At 50.4% G+C, this 25,500-nt stretch overlaps 1 protein-coding gene, 1 long non-coding RNA gene and 2 other non-coding genes across 4 annotated transcripts in view; 2 read left to right on the top strand and 2 right to left on the bottom strand.

Moving 5' to 3' along the window:
• LOC116959217 (feather beta keratin-like) overlaps positions 1-11,778 on the bottom strand; it is an 89,901-nt gene extending 78,123 nt beyond the window's left edge. The window contains exon 1 of the mRNA XM_042793992.1: positions 11,648-11,778. Coding sequence (XP_042649926.1) covers positions 11,648-11,765 — 118 coding nt within the window. The 5' untranslated portion in view covers positions 11,766-11,778. The remainder of the gene's footprint in view (positions 1-11,647) is intronic.
• Positions 1,218-1,299, top strand: TRNAS-AGA. The gene has a single exon. It is a non-coding gene; the product is annotated as a tRNA-Ser (tRNA).
• Positions 8,202-11,377, bottom strand: LOC122153585. Its single transcript, XR_006165465.1, has 2 exons — positions 9,113-11,377; positions 8,202-8,660 (listed from the first exon to the last, which is right to left on the bottom strand). It is a non-coding gene; the product is annotated as an uncharacterized LOC122153585 (long non-coding RNA).
• TRNAQ-CUG lies at positions 9,323-9,394 on the top strand. Its single transcript has one exon. It is a non-coding gene; the product is annotated as a tRNA-Gln (tRNA).
• Positions 11,779-25,500: the final 13,722 nt, after the last annotated feature.

Genomic DNA, 25,500 nt, shown 5'->3' with positions numbered 1-25,500 from the left:
GAGTAGCCCTGTTTTTCTGCGAGGGTGATCCAAGACCAGTGTCTCAACTTGTTAGGTGTGAATGTTAATTCAGACATTTTGATAGGTCCTCTCAACTGTTGTTCACAAACTTCTTGTGAAAAGCAACCATTGCAAAGCTCTCTTCCACTGGTGGTGTGGGAATAAACTTCAAGGGTGGGTATGGATTGCAAAGGAGAAAAGCGCTGGTTTCCATCTCTGGACGTAGGCAACGTGGCTGCCAGATGGAGTTTAGAGTGGGCATTCAGCAGGGAAATGAGCATGCACAATCACGATCTCCCTCTTTGTAACTCCCTCTACGCATAGAACTGCTGATGACAGAGTGGGAGTCTGTAAATACTGTGCGAACAGTAACCTGCGGACAACCCTGCTTTTGACAGTCAAGACAGCAAAGAGCATGGCTTTTTAAATTTAATCATCTCTTGAATCAGAGACTTGAGAAGCTTCACAGACTGGCCAGCACACACAGTTCCTCTTCAGGCCACCGCACGCACAGTTCCTCGGGACGATTTTTGAGCTCACACTCTTGACTGTGACATCCTGCCACTCTTGCTCTGCATGCAGACAGGAATATCCACAGGGACCATCTCCATACCTACTACTACTTAGTGCAATTTGCCAAATAGCGCTGCTGTGGAGCCAAAAGGGAATCAGAGCTATTTTGTACTACTAATGAAACTGATTGTTTTTTCAGGTCTTTTGTTGTTTTGCTCAATGCTCTGGAAGATGACAATGCTTGGTCAAGCTGGCAAAAAGATCTAGACAACCTATTTCACCAAAAAAGCTCTCTCCTGTCTACCTGCAAGTCATCCACACCTCTCATTTATTTTCACCTTGCACCTCCTCAATTTCCTCAGCCAGGCTCTACCTTTCCCTTTCTATAGATCTCTCCCACTCTCACAACACATCCCCCCTACACACCAAGAAGCTGCATGCCAGTCATCAACTTTGCTTTTCTTTGCTGGCAGATACTCCAGCTGGAGAGTGAACCCATCCACCCCATGTCAGGATATCCCAGATGCCCAGCTGAGGACAAGGCGCTGGGATCTACAGCCACAGTCCCTGTGGTTAAACCTCCAAAGGCCTCTGGAAGGCTGGTACCTTCCTTGCTCCGTGCAGGTGTGAACCACGGGGCTTCTAGTGAGGCGGGTGTCACTGCACAGGGGATGTGCTCAGTAGGGCAGAGAGGGCTGGGGCAGGTAGTTGTGGTCGAGTGGTGAAGGCGATGGACTAGAAATCCATTGGGGTTTCCCCGCGCAGGTTCGAATCCTGCTAACTACGGGGTGCAGTCCCATTTTTGGGCTGCCTGCAAGGACCACGCTGCAGACGAGTGTCTTGGCTCATGCCCGGACACAGCAAAACCTCCTTGCCTACTGCGCTTGTCCTACCCTCCACCCGAGCGTGAAAATCCCGGATGAATGGGAAATCCTGCTCCTCCCTTTCCAAGATAGGGGAAGAGAACAGACCAGTGCTCAGTATTTGCCATGAGAGAGCTCCACTGTTGTTGGTTCTTCCTCAAAACCATGTGCCTGATCTTATCCAACATCCCAAACAGAACAACCCCACCAGCTCTCTTCCCTATGCCTAAAACTGTAGGAGGGACCTCATACGGAGGGTGAGACCGGAGTTAGACCTCACACTGATGTGATGAAATTCGTGCTCTATTTATTTACCCAAATAGCCCCAAGATATAAAGAGCCAGATGGTCACATGCTCTAGGCTTTACAGTCTATTGGCTAAAAGCTCTTATCAAGCCCCCGGAAGTGCTGTGATAGGTCTGCATCATTAGTACACGTGTATAACCTAAATCTACTTTGTGGTTAGTGTATCCAGGCATTCAAAAAGGAAGGAAGCACCAGCTTGACTTCCACATTCCTTCCCTTCTAGGTGACCTCAAGGGCAGGATTACCACGTGGCAGTTTTCTGCTCAGACACCTGGCCTGGATTGTCCGAACCCTGTAGGATCAGTGTATGACCCTGATCCCCAAAAATCCTACCACATGAAACTTTAGCAGCTGATGTGCAAAGAGAGCCTGCACAACATGGCCCTCACTGCTAAAGAAGAAGGGATGTCACCTCATGCACCTGACATCTTGCCAGCACTCACAAATTGCCCATTAATTTAGGTCTCACAAACTCAGAGAGCTGTGGAGCAGCAGGCAAGTGGGGGGAAGGGGAGGGGCCAGAGCTGACTATGAGCTTCAGAAGAGGTCCTTCTTTGCATACATGGACCTCATTGCTAGCAATGAATTGAAGACACATCATAGATCTGGCGTCTGGGGAATATTCTGCCTGACCCATCTCTGGGTCTCGCACACACGCACACCCTTTCCCGGGGTCTTTCCCAGATTTAGCTTAAGGATGAGATGATGAGGGGTTTCCTCCTCTTCTGGGAAAGACGTGGAAGTACAAAAGAGGACGCGGTGGTGGCTGTGGCATCAGGAGACTGTCCCCTGCCATCACAGTCCCTGATGGGTGGGATAGAAAAGAGCCGGAGGCTTCCCAGAGGGCTTCTTTCAGTTGCATACCCAGCTGCTCCCAACAGAGCAGCAAGCAGAGTAGGAGCTGCTGGTAGCCTGCCTGTGTGGTGCAGCATCTTGAGGAAAATGGAAACCCTGAGGGGCACAGACAGCGAGATTCCGGAGAAAGAGAAGGAGAGACAAGCTCGTTGCTGGTGCATGATCTGTTCCCCACAGACATGCCATTGAGGGTTGTCGAAGCACTGCAAGGGAAAAAGAACTACAGAGAGATGTGAGGATGAATGAAGAAGGAAAGGGGTAATGGAGAAGGCAGCTGGAGCGGAGCCATGGACGTCTTGCTCCGCAGTGAATGCTTTCCCCTGAGAAATATCCCCCTGCAGCAGGCAGCCTGGGCCACACTCTCCACACCTACATCAGCACTCACATCCCAACCCTCTCCATCCCGCTTTGCTTTTGCCTCCTCTTCCTGGTTCCTGCATGCTCTGACCTGTGGATGGGACAGGAAACCAGCAAACACAAACCCAAATATGCAGGCCTCGTCCCTTGGCCTCAATGGGAGGCTCTACCAGCTGAGCCTGCCCAGATCCTTCCTGGGAGGACACGCAGCATTTAAGACTGTCCACCACCCAGTCCGATGGGCCAGCCCTGCCCTGGGATGACTGGGAGCCACCTCCACTGTCAACAGTGTTGGGTAGGACAGGAATGGCACCAGGCATGGAGGGGAGGGGTTTCTCTGTCTCTTTGGCACCCTGCATGGGGGTGGGGGCCACCCTCGGCTGTTGGGGATCAGCAAGGGCAGGGCTGTGCCAGGAGGCAGGCCAAGCCAGGAGCTGTTCAGGGAGGACAGCACAGCACAGCACAGGCAGGGGAAGGCCCTTGCAGCTGGTGTGTAAGGAAAGGCCCTAAATGCTGTACAGCTTCCTCAGAAGAACAAACCCTGCCGAGGAATAAGAGCTTTTACCTCAGGGTCAATGTGACCTGACGATCCATGATAAACTGGGTCTCAGTGGCTGAGAACACCCCATGCAGACGATAAAACAATAGGAGAATTGTCTTTCAAAAAGCACCCCAGGCATGTAACGACAGTCCTAACAGCAATGGACCTGACTGTAGTATAAACCCCCTTCACCTGCATGGGACATTGGTTTAGAACAGCGAAGGTTAACACCCCGCTGACCATACGTCCACACCAGCTGCACCGGAGAAGCACATACCGATATCCTGAGCAATAATGCCTGATTAGCCCACCCTTAACATGAGGAAGTTCACTGGTCAACACAACTGTATTGTTAACATACATACCCTGCTCTCCTCTATATCAGGGTCCTTTGCGCATTAGGCTGCGGCACCACTATGGGCACAGCTAAAAGAGGGGAATTGATTCCCTTGGTATTTCTATGCTAAGCGTTCTTGTTTCCCTCCTTGATTCTCCAAGAACTGACTTTTACACCAGGTAAAGTCCCGCAGCCCCCTGGGAGCTGGATTTCTGGGCAGGGTTACAGCCATCATGAGCTCGCTGGAGAACAGCTCCCCTCCGCCCAAGGCTGCTCCCTCTCCCCGGGCTTTCCTTCAGCTCCCCCAGAGCCAGCTCAGGGGGCCAAAGAGAAAGTCCCCATCGAGACTGATGCAGGAACACAGCGCGGGGATCTGCAGTGCAGCTCCCTGCTGCCCTAGTACCTAATGGGCCAGAAACGAGACAGTCGCTTGGGTGTTGACTGCGAGGTTGCTCTGCAGGTGATGGTCCATCCATGGGAATACTGCTTGTGCCAGCTGCTTGTCTTCATTCCGCAGTGGATACCACTGCGTGCTATGTCTTGTTATATTTGAACACCTCTTGGTCCAAAGGAAGTGGACAGCCCATCAGAGGGAGATCTGAGAACATGAGGGCATGACAATGTCAAAAATGGCCGCCAGGCATTCACAATGCAATATGAGAACCCATGGGGAATGACGTTGTCAGAAGTTGCATCTTCCTCGTGGGAGCTTCCTTGCCTGATGTGCTTCTGGGTACACGGCTAGGATTCCTTGTTCCTGACAGTCAATCACAGGTCTGCCTGAGAGCAGGTGGGCCTGGTGGGGCCAAGAACTGGCTGTCAGCCAGTCACAGAGCATTGTGATCACATCTTGGTTGTGGTGTTTAATAGGAAAATGACAACTGAAAGAAAATGACACCCTCTGTGTATGCATGCGAAGGCACATCCTGGTCAGATGTACTTCGTCGTTCATCAGGGCTCCACGGGGATTCACCAAAGCAATCGTCCACCCCCAAAAACTTGTAGCAGCACAAGGCAGATTTTAGCCCAGGAACAGCTTATGGGTAGAGTCCTGCAAAACAAATTGCTTATGCTCATGCAGCATGAAACGTGACAGATGCTCATATCTGACCAAGTCCTGTAGATCAAGAAACTTGTGCTAGAAATGATCCACCTGGCCTATTTCCACATTATACAACAGGAATAATAATTTTTGCCCCAGTATTGCCTGCATTTTACTTGCTGATTTCTGAGCTGATACAAGACAACTGTACCAGATATGGACGTATCCAGTGCTTAAGAAGAAACCAGGCAGGGTGCTGTGCCTTTTTAATTCAAACAAAGGCACAGCATGCAGCCACGTTAGCCCAGGAGAGAGTGAACATGCCTCCCTCTGAGCCGGGTGGAGACCTGTGCCATGCCATACGGTATTCCCAATGGGCACTGTATTGGCTACGTATGGCAAGGCTTTGGTAGTGGAGGGGTTAGGGGGTGTTGCAGGGTGGGCTCTGTCAGACAAGGTAAGGAGCTGCCCCGTGTGGTACACAGCCAGTTCCAGCTCCACAGCGGACCCACCCCATGACACAGCTGAGCCATGCGCAAAGGTTGTAGCCCCTCTGTGAAAACATATTCCACAGAGGGCAGAAACACTAGGCAGTGAGAGGGGGAAGGAAGAAAATAGCAGAAAAGAGCAGAGGGATGATGCATCTCTCACTTGGGCTGGTAAAGGAGTCTGGAGTGAAGGAGTAAAGTTGAGCCTGGGAGAGGGGAGAGGAAAAGCGCTTGTTGAACCTTAGCCTTTTTGTTTTCTCACTACATGAGTCTGTTTTAAATAGCACAAAGTTATTTTTTCCCATGTCAAGGCTGGTTTACCCACAAGAGTTCTGCTACGCCATGTCCTTGTATTTATCTTGACCCATGAGCTTTCTGATCCAGTTTTCAGTGCCCTGCACCCCACTGAAGGAGGGGAAAGGAGTGAGCAGCTGGGTGGGTTCTTGACTGTGCAACCACACGTTGGCATGTGCAGAGTTGTAATTTGGTGGCAGGTTCTGTTGGCAGGTCCCGGGAAGGAGTGCCTGTCAGCAGCCCTTGGTGGGAGCTGGGAAGGGTAGCCCCGCAGTCACCTCCCGGCAGCAGTACCAGGCTGATGCCGGATGAGGTGGTGGGGTATGGCAGCAGCAAGGGATGGAGCGTTGGGAGCAGCAGCAGCAGCTGCAGGGTCGGGACGAGATGGCTGGTTGCTCTAAGGCTCCTGAGCACTGGCCCCCAGCTACCGTCTGCTCCATTCAACTTGACGGCTGCTCCTGACTGAGGGCATTCAGCAGTGTCCCACTCAATCACAGAACACCTGGGGTGGAGAACATGCAGACCAAGCCCAGCTCAAAGCAGGCACAAGTAGAAGAGGCTCTTCCGGGCCTTTGCTGGTCGGATGATGGACATCTGCAAATGTGGAGACTCTACAATAATCCCTGGGCAACTGTTTCCCATGTTTGACCAGCCTTACGACAGAGTCCCTGGCACCTGTCTAACCTAGGGAACCTCCACGGAACTTGCTCCGCTTTATCATCACTTTTACATAGTTCCTTACATAGTTCTTCTTCCCCTTTTTCTGGAAAAGAGGGCAACTTTTCCTTCTCATTATCATCAGGGAGCTACCCTGCCCTCTGATCCCAAAGCTGAAGAGCCCCTGAGATGCATCCTTCTTTCTTTCGGACGCGGTGTCACAGACGGTAGGTGCCAATCCAGGACGTGGCATTGACCAACAGGGTTTCAAGCCAGAGAGTTTCCCTGAATTAGCAGTTCCTCACCTGCAAATACAACCAGCATCAGTGGGAAGAGGGGCAGGCGGGAGTAAAGGCCCACCAGTATGACCCAAAAGGGACATAGCAGGCTCTGGGGACTCGTGTTCAGGCTGAGGGGCGTGCTCCAAGGCCTAGCATGCATTTCCATTTCGTCTCCCCCGACACTGGGGCATTTCTCTCCAACACTGCTGACAGGACAGAGAAACTCCATGCTGGTGCACGTTGTGATTGAGGGAGATGCTGAAGGAGATGGGTTTGTTTAGGCTGGAGAGCAGAAGGTGAGGGGTCTTCCACTGTGTGAAGGTGGCTCTCTGGCTTGCCAAGGCCTGCCCTCTGCCAGAAAGACCTCGGGAGTGCAGGAGCTGGGGGTGGCCTGGCCTCCTGTGTGAGCCAGCCTGGCCTGAGCTGCACCTCCCAAGGGCTGGGGAGCTCTGGGAGATCTCTGCCTGCCCACTGATGCCTCTAAGGGTGGCACAGATTGTCCTCCCCGCAGGGTCCCATAGGGAGGAGTAGCATCAGAGGCTACAGAGCTGGTAGCAGGTATCATGGCCTTGGGGAAGCAAATGAGCTTGGGAGCACTTTAGTCCCAGCAGGCAACGCTGCCAGGAAGGAAACCAAGGACAAAATACCCTGAGCAAGGAAGCTGCCTGCACAAGCCCATACAGCTGTTCATACAGAGCCCCTCTGGGATCCCCGAGTGCTGGGTGACACCAGTGAGCCTGGGAAGAAGCCCAGGAACATCCTCTGTTGCTTGGAGATCCACTGTCTGACCCCAGAAGAGATATGTCCCTTCCGATGGCAGTACTGCACATGGATGGGAAAAAGCTGTCCCTTTCCCTGTGCCGCCGCCCCTCGAGGGGGGTTTCCTCCACCTTTTTAAAAGGCCTTCAGAGACTGGGCCCTGCTCTCGCTGCTCCCACCCACCTGGGCCCTGCAGATCCCAGGGATATGTGAGGAAAGCCCTCAGCAATGCTGCTTCTCCGGGACAAGCTTTCAGAGTTGTGCCTCTGAAGAGATTTAACCCTTCTCCAGTGTCTAGGTGTCTTGGTTTGGGATGAAATAGAGTTAATATTCCTTTTCAAGGAGTAGATGAGTGCTTTGTTTTGGATTTAGCTTTGGGTTTTGGTATGAGAAAAATGCTGATAGCACACTGATGTTTTCAGCTGCTACTGAAAATTCAAGGACTTCCAGACTCCCCATGTCCTGCCCGTGCGCAAGGGCACAGAAAGCAGGGAGGGAGCACGTCCACAGCACCTGACCCTAATTGGCCAAAGAAATATTCCATATCATGGAACATCATGCTCACTATATAAAGGAGGGGTGGTTGGGAAGGAGCTCTCTCGTTTCCGGGATTGCGATTGTGGGATCCTGGTATCTCGGGGTCGCTAGCCAAGAACCGGCTGGATATTGGTTAGTGGGTGGTAAGCAATTACGCTCTACATTGTCTGTATATATATTTCTTTTTGTTTTCCTCCTATCGTTCTCATTGTTCTCATTTTAATGCCATTATTAAACTGTTCTTGTCTCAACCTGCGAGTCTACCTTCACCTCTCTAATCCCCTCCCCCATTCCCAGGTGGGGATGTTGAAAAGAGGGTGACCAGCTGCTGTGGTTGGTTGCCGACCAGACCCAAACCACGACACTAGGTGTTTCTCCTGCCTCCTCTGAATGTGACCTGGCATTTAATATCTTAGGCTTGGGTATGACTGCGCGCTCTGTCGTGTGGGTTCAGAAGTACCAGATGCCAGCCCAATGCTTTAGGAAGTGCAAAGGTATCAGGAGGTCGTGTCCTCAGTGTCCCGGGCTAAGTCTGAGATCCAATAGAGTGTCCCCACATGGGTTTCCTCCTGTGTGACTGCTGGGAGGAAGGGCCCTGCTCTCAACACACAGGCTCAAACCTTGGCAGAAGGAGGAACGCACCACTGCAGCTTTTCCTGGCTGTGTGCATGGACCCTTTCTGGGCAGGCAGTGTGCTGGTGCCAGGACATGAGGGAAAGTTCCCTCAGGCTGGACATTGAAACCTTGCCGAGTCTGGAGCAGCCTCAGGAGAGAAAATGGGGTTTCCAGGGAGGGAGAGGCCACTTTGGGGCACAAGGGGACAGCGAGTCCTGGAAGAGAGGACCAGAGTTTGGAGTCAGCCAAGACTGCCCCAGCAGAGGAAGGAAGTCCAGCTTGTGCAAAACATAACAAGCTCCTTTGGGTACTCCTGCCAGATCTTCCCTCTACTGAAGCTCATCCCCTGCCCCCTCTCTTGGTCACCTTGTTCAGCAAGGTCAGGAGCTCAGGTAGGACTGGAACCAGGAGTAAGGTTATCTGGTTAATGGCTGCTTAGTATGAGCTACAAGGTGAGAAACAGGAGAGGCAATAACTTACACGGGCAGATGGACACACTGTCCAACATGAGGGCAAAGGGAGGCAGCAGCAGAGACCACAAGTGCAAGGACTGAACCTTCAGCTGCTGGGCCATGAATGCACCGTCTCAGGTGCACCATGGAAGAGGTTCTACTGGAAACTACCTAACCTGGTCCAAGTAGGCAAAAGCAAGATTCTCAGCACTTACCAGCCTGGCTCTTGTAAGAGAGGGCACGCGAGGCTTGTGCAAAGAGCTCTGCCAGTCCCTTGAAAGGCCCGGTGAGTAGAGAGCAGCCAGTGGCCCTGGAGGAAGACTGTACTTGGTGATGTCCACGGAGATGGAGAGACAGCCAGGCTCAGCCAGGAGTAGAAGGCTCCACGAGGGTGGCCTCAGGGGAAAGAATGTGCTTGTGAAGGAGGTCCCATGGTGTAATGGTAAGCACTCTGGGCTCTGAATCCAGCGGTATGAGTTCAAATCTCAGTGGGACCTCAGCCTTTTGGCTCTCCCAGGACATTCCTCGGCATGGTTACACATAACAGCCTTTCTGTCAGCTCTAATCAGGTTGACCTTACTCTGATCTTCCTTCCTTTCCTGTGCTCCCAGCCATGGGACTGACACCAGTGCCCACTCTCGTGACATGTGCCCACCAAACCTCTGCAGCTTTCCTGAGCAGTGGCCCCCAGCTCCTGTCTGCTCCATTCAGCTTGACCGCCGCTCCTGCCTGAGGGCATCCAGCATTGGCCCACCCAATCACACAACACATGGGGTGGAGAACATGCAGACCAAGCCCAGCTCAAAGCAGGCACAAGTAGAGGAGGCTCTTCCAGGACTTCTCTGGTCATATATTGGACATCTCGAAAGATGAACACTCTACAGTACTCCCTTGGTAACTGTTTCCCATGTTTGACCAGCCTCATGGTAAGACAGGGCTCCTGTGTGAGGCACTACTTGTACTTCAAATCCTGTCCATTACTTCTTGATCTCTCCATTCCACTGACCTTTTGCTGGCTCTCTTTTTCCTTCTTCGATTTTTTCAGTGCTCTCGTACAAGATCAAGGAGCTCCACCCACAACTGGTGGTGCCCCAAGATTGGCGACAGACTCAACGTCACAGCACAGACCATGTTCTCCCTTTCACTTGCAGAGGACTTGGCGAAACTGGGAAGGAGCAGAAAACAAAACAAGACATAAGCCTCCACCTATGTTGCACAAAGTCTTTAATGAGAAGGAGGAAATGCAGTGGCACAGAACAGAGACCAAGAAACACATCTGCAGGATTGAGGGACGCACAGAGTATGGCCCGTTTCCCAAGGACAAGCTGCACACAAAGCGCTTGCCTTTTCCCATTCTGCTCTCCCTGGTGGCAATGGCAGCCCACCAAGAGCAGTCCCTAACTCCAGCACCGTCTCCCCTTCAGCAGGGGCTTCAGCAAAGCAGAAGAGAACGAGCCCTTTCTGGAGGGCTCAGAGAAAACAGAGCCAGAGGAGACACGGCCACGCCAGCCATGCAATGAGGAGAAGTGGACAAAGGTCACTCCTGCCAGGTGCCATGAGGACACCCAGCCTGCCTTCAAGACATGTCCATGACCTGCTGCTGCAGGGTCCCGTCTTCCGTCCTGCTCCTGAAGGGATGAGCCGCCAGCTTCAGCAGTTCAGACTGCAGCGCGGGACAGGCAGACACATCCCGGACCCGCCCAGACCAAGGGAGCCCCCAGAAGAGATGGGAACTCCCCCGGCACTGAGGGAGCTCCCAACAGCAGCTGACAGAGACGATCCCACAGCCGTGCTCTGAGGGAAAGAGTTGAGGATGGGGCCTGGCAGGGTCACCACCACTGGCGAGGGCTCGATGAACACCGTCGAGTCAGCGCAGCGGGCGACACAGGGCTCACTGCAGCTGCTTGCAAGTGGGGTTGGGCCAGAGGCACAGCAGGGCCGTGGGGGACAGGGTCTGAAGCAAGACATCTCTCGGTGAAGGAAGCAAAGCTGCAACACAGAGCAGGAAGGAAACACAGACCAAAACATCAACTTGGCTCTCATGTCCACAGCTCTCTCTGCAGATACACTTGGCTGCTCTCCATCTCCATTTCTAGCTGCAGGTGCAGGAAATGCCTGCACCTGATCTCTCTAACACACACAACGTGCATGACGTATTCCCCTAAGTTGGATTTGAAACACTGGGAGCAAAGATGTGCCTAACTGGCTGCTGATTGCACCAGGACCTCCTACTGCATTTCCCAGTACAATAGCACAGACGAAGATTGATGCAAGTATCCCAGCACAAATGGGCTGCGTTGAATGGGTGTCTCAGAAATCACCTCTTAAACACACATAGTCTTCTTACAGCTCGTAATGCACTCCTCTGGGTAGCACAGTGCAGGAACGTTGACCCACTTTGGGATAGGACCAAGCCCAGTGGGTTTAAAGCACCTGATCATACCCCATCTCCAGAACAACTGTTGTTGCATTGATGAAGCACTTGGCCATTGGTTAGAGAACATCTGCCGCGGGTGCAAATTCTGGTGAGGCAGACACCCCTACAGCTGAGCCCCATTGATACCCTTCTGCTTGAAAGAACACCCTCTTCCCATTTCTCCACAGCCAGCTCTACAAAAAATGGACAGAGGTGACAGCCCTTCAACTGTTCAATTGCGGGACCATGCTGAGGCAGAGAAATATCAACCTGAGATGCCACCATGGCAGCAATTCTGCGTACAGAGAGAGACATGGAGTAGACCCAGACTTACCTCGTTCGTCGAGGAAAGTGAAGCAAGAGAGGAGGATGCAGAGCCTGGAGCAGCGCAGGCTTTTATGCTGTGTCCCAGAGCCCTGTGGGGCCACAAACATTCCTTGCTCATGAAGCATCTGAACACCTAGGAGTTTCCGCTTCCCAAGGCTTCCCTGGTGACTAAGCCCTCGCTTCTTACATCCCACATATTGTCCTCTTTTTCATACCATCGAACATCAAAATCATTCATCTGTATCCCAGGTTTATAAAGTCAATTAACTCTGAGTTCTTACGCAGGACAGACAGATATTTTTAGTTGACTTGCCTCATACAAATTCCTTTAGTCTCATTGCCCTCTTCGTGGTTAACTAGTCCACGTGTCATGGTGAAATGGGCACCTCAATTCTTCTCTCAAATGCTTTCTTTGCAGGCACTCAGTCTAAAACCTGTAGGGACATTTCCCTTCCTGAGTGATCGTAGACACACAGGAGGCAGTGGGTAACTTCAGGCAGATGTTCAAGACTGCACAATCCTATATGGGAGGAGAGACGCACCACTCCAGGGATGTGGCAAAGCTCAATGTCAAGGAAAGACCACTGTGAGGTGGAGGGAAGCCCCCTGTGGGCAGGGGTGATGATGGCACAGGGACCTTGTTTACGCTCATCAGGCTTTACCACAGACTGGTTTTGTGATCAAAGGCTTGCCCGCGTCCTTCCCTGAAGGAGACCCACACCCAAATTGACCCGTTTGGCTCTGTAAGGTCATCCCAGAGGACGGAGGTGTGGCTTGCCTGATTAGGAGGAGAGGTGAACAGCTGGGAATGAAAACCTCATGGCCCTTTTTCCTGATTCAGAGAGGGGGTGGCCAATTCCATGCATTTCACGCTACAAAGGCACATCAGATCAGTCTCAGAGCACCTGGGAGTCATCATGATGTGGAAGAGTTGGGAAAATCCCAGAGCTGCTGTCAAGCAGGACTCACCCTGCTGTGGACTTCAGTGGACACGGTCACCCAGCCTCAGTTGTGCCAGGGATACCAGAACTCATAGTCCCAATTTGCGGTTTTCTGTAAGGAAAAGCACATTTTAGCACCATTCCTGAATCAACTGGTGCTTCTGTGCAACCTCGTGCAGCTTCTGCCTTCTAAGGCATTGCCTGCCAGTGGCTGCTCAGGGACCCACGAGAGTGAGTGCAGCCCAGAATGATGTGGGATGGATGGTTCTTCTGGAATGGCTCTGGGACAACCTCTTGCTCTGAGCAGACCAAGCTTAATGTTAAGTTAATCAAGGGATATGGCGATGGAGATCCCATGGAGACATTACCTGAAAGAGACCTGCCTGATCCTCTGGTCTGCTCCCTGTCGTTTAAAAACGTGCCTTCATTCCCTGGACATGTGGTCATAAAAAACAGGCTGTGGCAGAGCCTGTTGAGCGTGAGCAAGGTCCTCGTGGCCCTCACTCCTGCCCACAATGATCCTTCCTTGTCATTGAGTTTTACTGCATCTCTGCAGATGTGAGTCTCTTCGCCCACCATCTCCTGCCAGTCTATATAGACCCACTGGGAGATAGACGTCTCCCTCAGTTAGCCCAAGGCTCTCCACTGAAAGCACTTCGGAGCTGATTTGATGTGACTTTGAAGCGTGATTGCTGGCTGTGCCAGGGAGCATCAGGCTGGGCTGTGTGAGCGAGCAACTGTGTGGGTGATCTAACACGCTGAGCCATCTGTGAAGTTTCTGGCGTGGACAGCACCTGTGTTGCAGCTACCGCAGGTGTAGGAGGAAACATATCTTGGTGAAGGTGTCAAAGCTGAAACACAGATCAGAGAGTGAACGCTTGTCCTTTTGCTAAGCAACCATTTGCTGAAGGTATAAATACCGGTGGACAGACCTCCCCACAGCTGAGCCCCTTTGATCACCTTGCTCTTGAAAAAGGGCTTTAGTGCATAGTTTGTCTAGCACTGGGAGACATCTCTCTCTATGCGAGTCATCATGGGCTCACAGGAGATGGTGGCATCTGTTGAGCAAAACGCATGGCCAGGAAAGTTACCATTGTGGTCTGGAGGGAAGCTGCTTGCGGGAAGGAATGAGGGCCACAAGGACCCTTCCAACATTTGTCAGGCTCTGAAAAAGCCTATGTTTTCTGCCCACAAGGCCAGGGACCATAGCAGATCCATAATGAGAAAGAGTAGGCCACAGATTGAGGCCAGTCGCTCTCAAGCGATATCTCCTTGGGATCTCAGTAGCACTGTCCCTAGGATGACATGACAAAGCCTTCACAATTCTTCCAACCAGTCCTCAGGGGTCATCTTGGGATGTGGAGAACCTGTGGGACACAGGCAAATTGAGGCATAGGAGTGTGGTCAAAGAGATGCGTGCATCCTTCCGTGAAATAAACCCACAGGCAAAATGACCTGTTTAGCTCATCACTGTCAGCCTAGAAGCCAGAGGCCTGGATGGCCTGCTTTTCAGGAGAGGCTCAGGGCAGGGAGCCAAAAGCTCATGGCCCTTTTTCCTGGGTCAGGGATGGGGCGGCACGTTCCATGCATTTCAATCTCCAAACGGGCGTCGCACATCAGTCTCCCACAGCACCTGGGAGTCATCGTGATGTGGAGGAGTTGGGAAAAACCCAGAGCTGCAGGCAAACATGAGTCACCCTGCTCTGGACTTCAGTGGACATGGTGGCCCAGCCTCAGATGTGCCAGGGATACCAGAGCTCATAGTCCTAAAGCGCCACTTTCCTCAAGGAAATTTCCACATATTTTAGCACTGTTGATGAAACGGCTGGTGCTTCTGTGCAATCTTGTGCTGCTGCTGCCTTCCAAGGCATTGCCTTTTGGTGGCTGCTCAAGGGCCCATGAGACTCAGTGTCCCCCCAGAGTAATGACGGTTGGAAAGAACCACTGGAAGCCCTTTGCTCTGGTCCGCTGCTCCAAGCGAACCAAACTTCTCAGCTACCTCAGCAGGCTCCGTGCCTTGTCCCACTGACTTAAGAATACTGTCACTGGTGGAGAGGTCACTATGTCTTGGGCAGCTCTTCCAGGGACACACTGCACCCCCTGTCACTTCGTTTCATAGAAGGGCAGCTGGCATTAGCCCCGTTGCAACTTGTGAGTAATGTGGGTCTTGCTGGTCAGTCAAGTTGTGTTGTACCTGAACATTTGAAAGGTGTAAGTACTCCCTGCAAAACTAAATTCCGGGTGCCCCTACTTTTGCCGGGACACCTCGTGCACATGCCTGCATATGTACTCTTGTAATTCTATACTTTGAGTCCCAGGCTCTCTCCTCAGTCAGCACAGGCCACTTGCGAATTCTTGTGACACAGGACTCTACTATTTCTTAGCTAAAATCTGCCTTGTGCAGCCACTGGGTTGGGTGGTGGGTGATTGCTTTGGTCAATCCCCATGCCCACTGGCCCAGACTGGGTCGTATCCCATATTTCCCACAGCAAATCCCTCACCTCCACATCACTGATCACTTGGAGTGATGGCTGTCAGTAGTAGAGGGAGTACTTTTACCCCAGATAAGGCAGACCGGGTGCTCTGCCCTCCACTTCGGTCCAAATAGGCCCCTTGGCCTCAACCGTCCCTGGCAGACAGCCAGGTGTACCATTTCCCTTGAAGGCAGTGCCCTCTCCCTGTGATGTGGTCTGTTGTGAGTGGCTGGAAGGACCTGCCACCCCTCCCCATATCCCTGCAAGTACATCTGACAAGGAAGGACTTTCCCCTGCACACACGGGGGCTGCCATTTCCTTTCAGCTGCCATTTTGTGGCAGGGAGATGCCATTTTCTTATTCCACATCATAACCAAGATGTTTTCATACTGCTCTGTGAGAGTCTAACAGCCAGTTCTTGGCCTCGCCTTGCCACACCTTCTCTCAGGAAGACCTGTGATTGGCTGATAGGACCGGCCAACCCTAACCATATGCCAAGAAGCACATCAGGCAAGGAAGCCCCTCATGGAATTGGTAACTATTGACAGTGGAATTCCCAGTGACTGAGAGTCAGTTTAGGGGGTGTCTTCAGGTCACTGTCCTAGACAGTGTGCATTACTCTAAGCAAGTTGCATTAGCAGTGCTCTAGTCAAGGGGGTTTCAAGTTCCTCAGCTGCAGCATGGTCCTTGCAGGCAGTCCAAAGCAGGACTGCACCCCATAGTTGGTAGGATTCAAACTTGTGCAGGAAAAACCCAATGGATTTCTAGTCCATCGTCTTCACCACTCGGCCACAACTACCTGCCGCAGCCCTCTCTGCCCTGCTGAGCACATGCCTTGTGCAGTGACACCTGCCTCCCCAGGATTTTTTCATCCACGCTTCACTAGAAGCCCCGTGGTTCACCTGCACGAAGCATGGGAGGTACCAGCTTTCCAGAAGTCTTTGGAGGTTTAACCACAGGGACGGTGGCTGTAGATCCCAGCGCCTTGTCCTCAGCTGGGCATCTAGGATATCCTGACATGGGGTGGATGGGTTCACTCTCCAGCTGGCATCCCTGCTGCTTCCAGGGAAGAAGGGAAGGCAGCTCTGTAGCTATAACCAAGCACATTAGTAAATGTGGAGTGGGCTATTAACCCCTACCTTTGATTTCAACATTATCTGAGGGACACTCCAGTCCTGCTGTGAGCAGTACGGTTGGAGCACTAGTTAGGGGAAAATGGCGATCTCCCAGCAGCACCTCCAAAAAGGTGTGAAGAAAGGTATGGTGAGAGTAAATGTGAGGTGTGGATGACTTGTAGGCAGATAGGAGAGAGCTTGCTTTGGTGTAATAGCATGTCCAGTTTTTTTGGTTTTGTTTTGGTTTTTTTTCCCTGCCCCGGCATGTGAAACAAAAAGGGGCCCAAACAATAAGCCTCAAACCAAAGTTGACTTCTGAGTGAATTCCCCGACCAGCAATCAGCATCTTATCAGCAGACTGAAGCAACCGGCATCTTATCAGCATGAAAATGTAACCCTGGGAACAATCCCTGGGAACTATAAGTAAACAATAGGAAGTACTATAAATCCCAAATGTAAAGAAAAACAGAAACTCCTCAGACATGCCCGGATCCTGGCCAGATCCGGACATGCCTGAGTGAGGCATATCAATCTACCAGATATCTCCTGTGCGTTTTGTTTAGACTTGTTTGTTAAACTGTATAAAAGCTGGACCCTCTCACAGCAAAGACGGAGACCTCACCTACGAGTGGACGCACTGCGTAGGACTTCCCAATTGCCGGGAAAGGCTCTCCGACCCTTCACTGTGATGGGGCTCCCACTGATGCACGGATCTGGATGATGGTAAAGTATGAGGGCAATTGGTGATGTATCTTTCTTAATCACTGTAGCTAGCTTTAAATAGTAATGTCTAGGTGCATTACCTTGCTTATTCTTTCTGCTATTTTAAACTAAAGTAAAATAAGCCTATTTCTTTAGCTTGGCGTCTGCGTCCTTTGTGTTAACCCCGTCAATTGGCAAAACAGCATGCATTGCCATATTCCTGAGCATGGACAAAATTTTAAACATCCACAAAACAATAATTTCCAGCATTAGATGAAAGTAGCCCCTATTGCCTTTTGGCTGTGGAGCAGGGATATTTGGAAAGTGGTTGTAAGGACTCTGTGTGGAGATGGTACCTGTGGCAGTGCCTCTCTGCATGCAGAGCAAGGACGAGAGGTGGTTGCAGTCGAGAGGGGAACGTGAGGAGCATCTTGAGGAACTGTGTGTGCTGAGGGCTGAAATAGGGATGCGGCCAGTCTGTGAAGTGGAGGAGCAGGAGGCCGTCCAGGCTCTGACCTGGAGGAGCAGGAGGAACCAGTGCCCCCAGGAGTGTTGCTGGAATAGTGGTGAGCATGGCTGCCTTCTGTCCCGATCCGATATCGGGGATGTCCCGATTCGATATCAGGGAGGGTTCTTAAACGATCCCAAGAGCGAGATTAAGACACAAACGAGGTCAGATGCCGGGCAACCTTGTAACCTTTATTAAACAAGCGGCTGGTAAGAGCGATAGGACAGGGAGAAAGAGGAAGAGAGAGTCGGAATCCCTAAGCTAGAAAACGGTAAAGATGCGGCAAGATTAATCACCACCACCACGAGCCCGCGATGTCCCGTTGGCTCAGTCTCGGTGCAATCAATGATGGTCCAAGCTCCAAGCTCCGCCGAAGTCCACAAGAGAGATGTTTTGGGAGCCCACATGCACTCATACACACATACGTGCACGCACACACATACGCGTACACACACAAAACGCCCGTACGCAAAACGTCCGCACACAAAAAAAACGCCCGCACACAAGAAACTCACACTCTCAGTACAGAGTACGCAGTCCTTTTATCGCCTTAGTCCCCACGATTTCCTGGAAAAGTCCGCCCATTTCCACAGAGCTCGTTGTAATATGTGCCGCCCCGTGGACCTCCATGTGCGCATGCCCCGGTGGTCGTGGTGGTCTCGTTGGCGAGGGTCGGCCCACGGTGCCTTCAGCCTCTGCACATCTTCCTCGCCTCAATTTCCTCCCGACCACGCAGGTGCAGTCTGGCTGGTACTGCCAGGGATGTTGTTATTTGCGCTTCGGGCAGACGTCGTGGTTTCTTCGGGGACTACCCGTCTCCTTCAAGGCGTACTCTGTCGCATCAACAGGATGCGGAGGCCAGGAAGTGGTAGTGGTGCAGCAGCGATGTTGAGACAAACAAAGACCTACACAGTCTCCTACACCACCCCGTGGCTCAACATTGCTGTCTGTCGTGGTGGTGTGAAAGATAACAGAAAAGAAAGAGAGAGAAAGGCCAGAAATAGAGCAATATAACAACAAACTCGCTCCCCGGCAAATTTTCCATCAATAACATGTCCTTAACAATATTCTTAACAAGTACCTAATTTTACAAAACCAAAACATCTTATAAATCTATTCTAAGGCTCCGACTCATTACCAGAAGAACGTGACGGCAGTCGACATGGTTTACATTTACAGCCACAAGAAAGAAGTATTATAATAACAATTAAGAGAATAGTTAACACACTAGAGGCCAACACATGAGTTAAAAGTAAACCAAACAGCAGGTCCATTTTTTAACAAAATACCCCAAAGTATCTGAGGCCCTGGCAGTTCACGCAGTATGGTCTGCCGGAGTTGGGATCAGCATGCGCGGAAGGGAGAATAGCTTTCCACACCCCCTTATCCTAAAGTGCATGCGTCGTTTGGGCCTAGAAATTTCTATTCCCAAATTAAACAAAGGTAATCAAACAAAACAATATCACTGTTCATAACAGCACTAATATTCCAATCAAACATAGAAAAAGGTAACAATAACACTACCAATCAACAGTTTCCTACCTAAACCTACTTAAACAGCATGCGTCTCAGGCTGGGATGAGGGATGTGCTCCCGGACTTTGGGGGCGGGGAGGTGAAGGAGATGGTGGTCGGCGTAAGCATGGGCACTTAAAAGAAGAACATTTACAAGGGCAAAAGATATGTAGTAAGAAGGCAAACAAAGCGAGAGCTACCAACATTAAGGATGCATAATAAAATGCTACCCATACATAAGCATGTTCCATTGTTTACAAAAGTGAGAGCGCAACTGGTCAATCCACCTAGTCCGCAGGGATCTGGAGTCAGGGTCCACATACGCAGCAGGAAAATGGATTTCCACGCCCCCAGCCCAAAGCGCATGTGCTGTTGGAGGGTCTCTAAGGTTCGGTTATACCCGGATGGAAAAAAACAACTGCAAGGCCCGGCCCAGATCTAGGCAACACGGGCATTCTGGGTAGGCTGCTCATTGCGCACTTGGACCTTCCTCAGTCAAGCCGCTAGCCTGGGGCTGGGCTATCCCAACTAATCTTACCGATCCCGCTGGATTGCAATCTTGGGAAGATGGGAGTAGGGGACGATCCCGTGTGCGCAGCCCTGCTGTTGGATTTTTCATCGTGTTGGTGGTGATGGTCGTTGCCATCGTGGTATGCGAGGGATTGTCCCGTGGCTGGTGTCGGAGAAGATCGCCGCCTCCCCCCAATCCTCCAAGACCACGAAGACCACTAAGGAGCCCTCTAACCCTTGTTGAGGTGAGGGAAACAGACTTATAGTTCAAAAAAGAAAATGTTATTCATCAGCGGAGTTACCACACGGCGCATGACTGTTATTCTTGGACTCTCTCTATCAGCTATCACCCCCGTGAGCAGGGGTAACAAGAGCTCGAAGGAGAACATCTGAAGGACAGTGCTGAACTCATGGGTGGGGATATCTTAGTTTCTTATTTTCTCTCTTTCTGATTGTGTCGCGTGGGACTTTGCTGGATTGTTATACAGTTAATTATTCTAGTTTCTTGTTTGCTAATAAATTGTTGATTATTGTTTACGGAGTGTCTGATAGTTCATTACTATATGACCCGTACGGTTGACTGTGCAGTTCGGCGCACAGCTCGAATTTGCTTAACGCCATCAGGTGAAACAGTAGTAGCAAATTGCATGTTGGTCACAACATGTTGGATTAACTGAACAAAGCAAGGAATAACACATGGCAAAAACATTAAGGCGACAACTGCACATAGCAGGTAGAATAAAAGCTGTTTCACCCATGGTGCTCCGGGTAACCAAGACCATAAATCACCCTGCCAGCCGTTCCATGTTTGAACGGGGACATGGGCTAGCTTCCTAATATCAGTGGTCAGTTGAAGGACTACTTCACCGACATCGTCTATTTCCAACAACAATTAGATACATTTAGTTTTCCACATACTCCTCCTTCTTCGGCTAGCAAATAATCCAAAACCATGCGGTGTTGAAGGATTGCCGTGCGCATCTGGCGAGATTGTTGGGTTAAAAGGTTTATTGCATTGGCAGTTTTATTAGTAATAATTTCCAAGACTGCTTGTAATCGGATTATGCGGTTCAAATTATAAATCGGTTCCCTTGCCCCTGATATTGGTTCACTGGGATTCCAGGTGGCAGGCCCATAATGCTCAATTATTCTTTCAGGAGGCCATTCATTTTCCCCCCACTTTTGAGTTCCACCTATGTTAAACTCAACAGATCGCTTGCTGCGGGCAATCCTTGTATTCCCTAATTTATCATATAGTCTTATTCCCAATTGAGGACCACCCTCCTCTGGGAGAAGGAAAAACAGAGGTCGGATAATCCCTACATAACAAATCCCTGACCAGTTTGCTGGTAATTGCTTGTAGGCAGTATATCCACAAATCCAGTAATGGCCTTTTCTGGCTTTGGCACCTTCAGCAAATGGTCCAGCTGCAGCCTTTGGGAACTGGAAATAGGTTGTATTTTCATTTCCCAAAGGGCTGAAAAAACTGTTTGGGCTATTGTTTGTCCGGCCTGTACAATACCAGGCACCAGTATAGTTCTTCCACTCACAAATTTGATGGTAAATGTAGTTGCCAGGCCATTGGGCAAATAAGGTTTCATTTTTGGCTGACCAAAATCCTTTAAACCCTCTGCTACGTCCGTTTTCATCAAGCCACATCCATATGTAAACACCTCTATCTTTGTTAACTAATTTATGTGTGAGTGTCCACTGACACCTGCTTTCTCCCACATTGACCCCTCCCTTCTGGGTGCGGTTTAAGCAATATCTGCCCCTAGTAGGAAATTGGATTGGCCATGTTTCACTGTCGTCCCAGGTGGTGTTGTCAGTTTCGCTATAATTGCTTACAATTTGTGCTGGAGTCAGGGGTGTGGAGACCCACGGCCAGCTTGATAAACCTAGAGGTCCTCCACAAACCCAACAATGACTCAGATTAAAGGTTTGACTTACAGTTTTTGCTAACAAAACAAACTCATTATCCTTGAAGGGGTCATATGGGTTGGGGGTAAGTGATGGGAGAATTGGCTTCCCTTCACTCTTATAGGTAAATCCACAAAATAATATAGCAAGTATTAACATACACATCCTGATCTGATTACACTAAGATCTGTGTCTGCTTCGCTCCTGCAAGTGCGTCTGTGTCGCTTGCTTCTTCCTGAAAGTGAAACAAAAAGACAAATTCGCTTCTCGGGTTAGAAAGAGGGAACAATCCATCTAGTGTGAATCTTATGGGTTTTCCCACAGGCATCTTTCGCCTTCCAGGTGTATTTATTGAGGGGTGTGTCCAACACCAGTGGTACTTTGCCCACTGTGGGAAGTTCAACCAAAACGGGTTGTCCTGGAAAATAGGATGAATTGCTGGGCTGATCAGGACCATGTGGGGCTGGCATGATTGCTGGAGGTTTTGGACAGAATGCTGTGATCTTTGGGCATCCATTTGCTCCCCAGCGACTGTTGACGCTGGTCACTGCATCCCCCACTCGCTCAGCCCATCCTGGTTTATGCGGTTTGAGGAAGCGTTTTAGCAGACCGTTTGTTCTTTCCACTATTCCATTTGCTTGTGGGTAATACGGGGTATGAAACACCCACGAAATTCCCTCCTGGGCTGCCCACTCTTGGACCACTTTGGCTGTGAAATGTGAGCCATTATCTGATTGGATTGACTGTGGTTTGGGGAAAATTCCAAACCATTCCTTCAGGGCTTTTATTGTGTTTTCTCCTGTTGCCTTAGCACACGCTTTAGCTTGCACTAGTCCAGATATTATCTCTACACCTACTAATACATAGTGTTTCCCTTCTGACTTTCGAAAGGGACCAATGTAGTCAATCTGCCAGGCCTCCCATAGGCCTTTTCCCTCTCTCAAGTGCAGGGGGTCGCCCTCCAGAGGGTGTCTGTCCAGTCGGACACGACATTGCTCACAGGAAGATATACAGGTTTTACATTCTTCCCTGGTAACTGGCCACCCTCGGGCCTGTGCCTCACAATAGAGGTCCTTCACTCCTGAATGTTTCCGTTTTGCATGTAGCCATTCCAATAGATTCTCCCAATTTTCTGCTATCTGGGTGCTTTGTAGGGGTGCCAGCCGGGCTAGTTCATCCACCTCAGCATTCCACCGACTCACTGGGGTCTCATCCTGTTGATGAGATGCTACCCATGCTACTGCAAATTTCCCTTGCTTGGCAATAGCAAGGATATCTTGCCATTTTTCCTTTTGCCATACAGGTATTCTATTGACCTCCCATCCATTTTGTTCCCAGAATGGAAGCCATTCAGTGCAGCCTTTGAACACAGCATAAGAGTCAGTGTAGATATAGACAGAAGAAGCAGATTGAGCCTCGTGTTGGAAAACGCTCCACACAGCAATTAGTTCCCCTACTTGTGCGCTACCTTCTCCTTCAGTAATGATCTGTTTCTTGGTGTCTACCTGGAGTGCCACAGCTCGATATTTCCAAATTTTTCCCTCTCGTTTTGATGAGGCATCTGTAAACCAGACGTTCTGCAATTGTCCAGAAAATGGAGGAGCTACTTGTATTACAGACAAAAGCTCAGGTGTTTCCCTATCTGGGTCTACCTCCTCTTGTATATTTAACACTTTTGTGGCTCCTTCTGTTACCGAAAAAATTTCACAATAGTGCTCTATTTGTGCGTACCACTTTCGCACGGAGGCTCTCTGGGCCACCCCGTCAGGGGGTGGAGTTCCTGCCAAAACTGCTTTGATCACTTTAAATGGGCCTCTGAGAACTATAGGCTGTTGCCGAATGGTGCGTTCGGCTTCTCTCAGAGCCAGACTAACCACAAATAGACCTTTTTCCCAGGTTGTATACCTTTTTTCAGCATCTTTAAAGCTGCGAGAATAGAAACCAATTGGCCTAACCGGACCCTCTGGTCCTTTTTGCCATAAATGTATGGACAGTCCAGTCTTGGCAAATCCCCATTCAATTTGAACTGGATCTGTTGGGTGAATTGGACCCAAGGCTTGATAGGCAGTCGCTTCAAACACTAACAACTGTAAAGCCTCCTCATGGACCTCGGTCCATTCCCACTGAGCTCTCTTTCTCAGCAGGTCATACAAGGGCCTAGCAATAATTGAAAAATCGGGAATGTGTTTCCTCCAAAACACAAGCAACCCTAGTGCATGCTGTAAGTCTTTCTTTGACTCAGGCATTTTGATCTGATCGAGGGAGGAGAGAGTATCTGGTGGGATACACGTCATCCCTCCCTTCCACCAGATTCCCAAAAATTTTACCTCACTTGAAGGGGTTTGAATTTTCTCAGGTGGAATTGTCAACCCTATACTTTCTAGATGGGTGATAATGTCCTGCTGAGTTTCTCTAACTTCTTCTACCTGACTCCCTCCTATGAGTACATCATCTATATATTGGTAAATCTTCACCTCTGATTTTCTGGATTGTTTCCAGCTCTTGTGCTAGAGCATGGTGGGCTAGTGGGCGAGTGCTTGTATCCTTGAGGGAGTCGTGTAAAGGTGTACTGTTGTCCTTCCCAGGTGAAGGCAAAGCGATCCCGGTCCTCGGGTTGTAAAGGGACCATAAAAAACATATCTTTGACATCAATTGTTGCCATGACAGGGTGAGATTGTTCCTGAATGCTTGCTATCAATTCAGCAATGTTTGGTACAGCAGCTGTTAATGGACCTGTATTGGCATTAAGCCTCCTATAATCTATTGTCAATCTCCATTTGCCGTTTGGTTTTCGGACCGGCCATGCTGGAGAGTTGAAGGGGGAGTGAGTGGGAACAACAACCCCTTGTTTTTTCAAATCTTCCAGAACTGGTGTAATTCCCTCCCTTGCTCCTAGAGGCAATGGGTAGGGTTTTACATTTGTCAATTTGGAGGGGGGTAAGGTAGGTGCTGCTTGCAACAACCGCACCTCTGTGCCTGATGTTTCGGTTAATTGCCTGATCTGGGGAACACCAAAAGACCATGAATTTCCCTGGGTGTCCCGCCACTGTCTACCTTTTAAAACATCTATACCTAAAAGATTCATCTGGAAAGATCCTATGGCCACCATAGTGTTGACAGGGTTTTCCTCTCCTGGTAACCAGAGTGTCACCGGAGTCATGGGCACTGACTGTGTTTTTCCCAAGGCATCCAAGACAATTAGATTTCTAGACGGAATTGAAATCCACATAATTCTGCTTCGGTCCGCGTTAGCGCGGTAATTTGTGCCCCAGTATCAATCAGAAATGTTACTAGTCTTTTCCTCGGTCCTACAGCAACAGTAATCAATAAATCCCCTTTTGAATTGCTGGTGAGTTGTCTTACGAACATCCATCCTCCGCCTCCCCCCTCACCTTCGGGGGCGGAGGGTCTAGTTTCCCGCCACCTTATCTTCCCTGGTCGGCCTCTCCAAGGTCTATCAAGGGTGGAGCACTAGGGGTCGGTTTGAAAGTGACCCTTCGTTCAGACCATTTCTCCACCAGTTGTTCTAACTTCCTCTCGAAAGACCATCCATCAAGTCTCGAGGAATGCCTTTCTGAAGCCCTAGTTGCCACAGTCCGTGTCGAGTCAGGGGTCTCTCTCCCGGGGTTCCGAATTCGGGGTGACACTGAGCCTTGGCTCTTTCCCATGAATGATGGTTGCCTACTAATCTGCTCTGCAGCCCGTACGACTCTGGCTTCTGTTCTTTGGGACGACCCACCAACAGGGCCATATTTTCTCCCAAAGTTAATCAATTCCTGGGCTACCTCTCCCCATGTCCATACTTTCCTCCCTGACTTTGATGGTCAGGGGTCACAGTCCCCTCCAGAGCAGCTGTCATTCTTTCTGCATTGGGGGTGTTTTGAATCTTCCCTTGCAATTGAATGCCAAAGGGTTTCAGAGAATCAGGGAGTCCTCGTATCAGGGGGGTCATCCTCTCTGGGTCCACAGGCATCATCATTGGTGAACCCTGGTTGGGCTTGAGTTCTCGATCATACATCATCTGCAGACAAGCTGCCTTCTGCACACTTTCGACTAACTGATCCACCGTACCTCTTATGGCAAGGGGATCTCCCCTCTCCAAGGGGTTCAGCCCTCCGGCCCAATATGCGGCTCTCTGAGTCAATGACCATGGGGCTCGGCGGTCGCCGGTAGTTA

The sequence above is a fragment of the Tyto alba genome, unplaced genomic scaffold (genome assembly GCF_018691265.1).
Source record: "Tyto alba isolate M040663 unplaced genomic scaffold, T.alba_DEE_v4.0 Super-Scaffold_20000015, whole genome shotgun sequence".
Taxonomy (NCBI): domain Eukaryota; kingdom Metazoa; phylum Chordata; class Aves; order Strigiformes; family Tytonidae; genus Tyto; species Tyto alba.
Note: the sequence above shows the minus strand (reverse complement) of the source record. Positions and strands in the feature narration are given on the sequence as shown.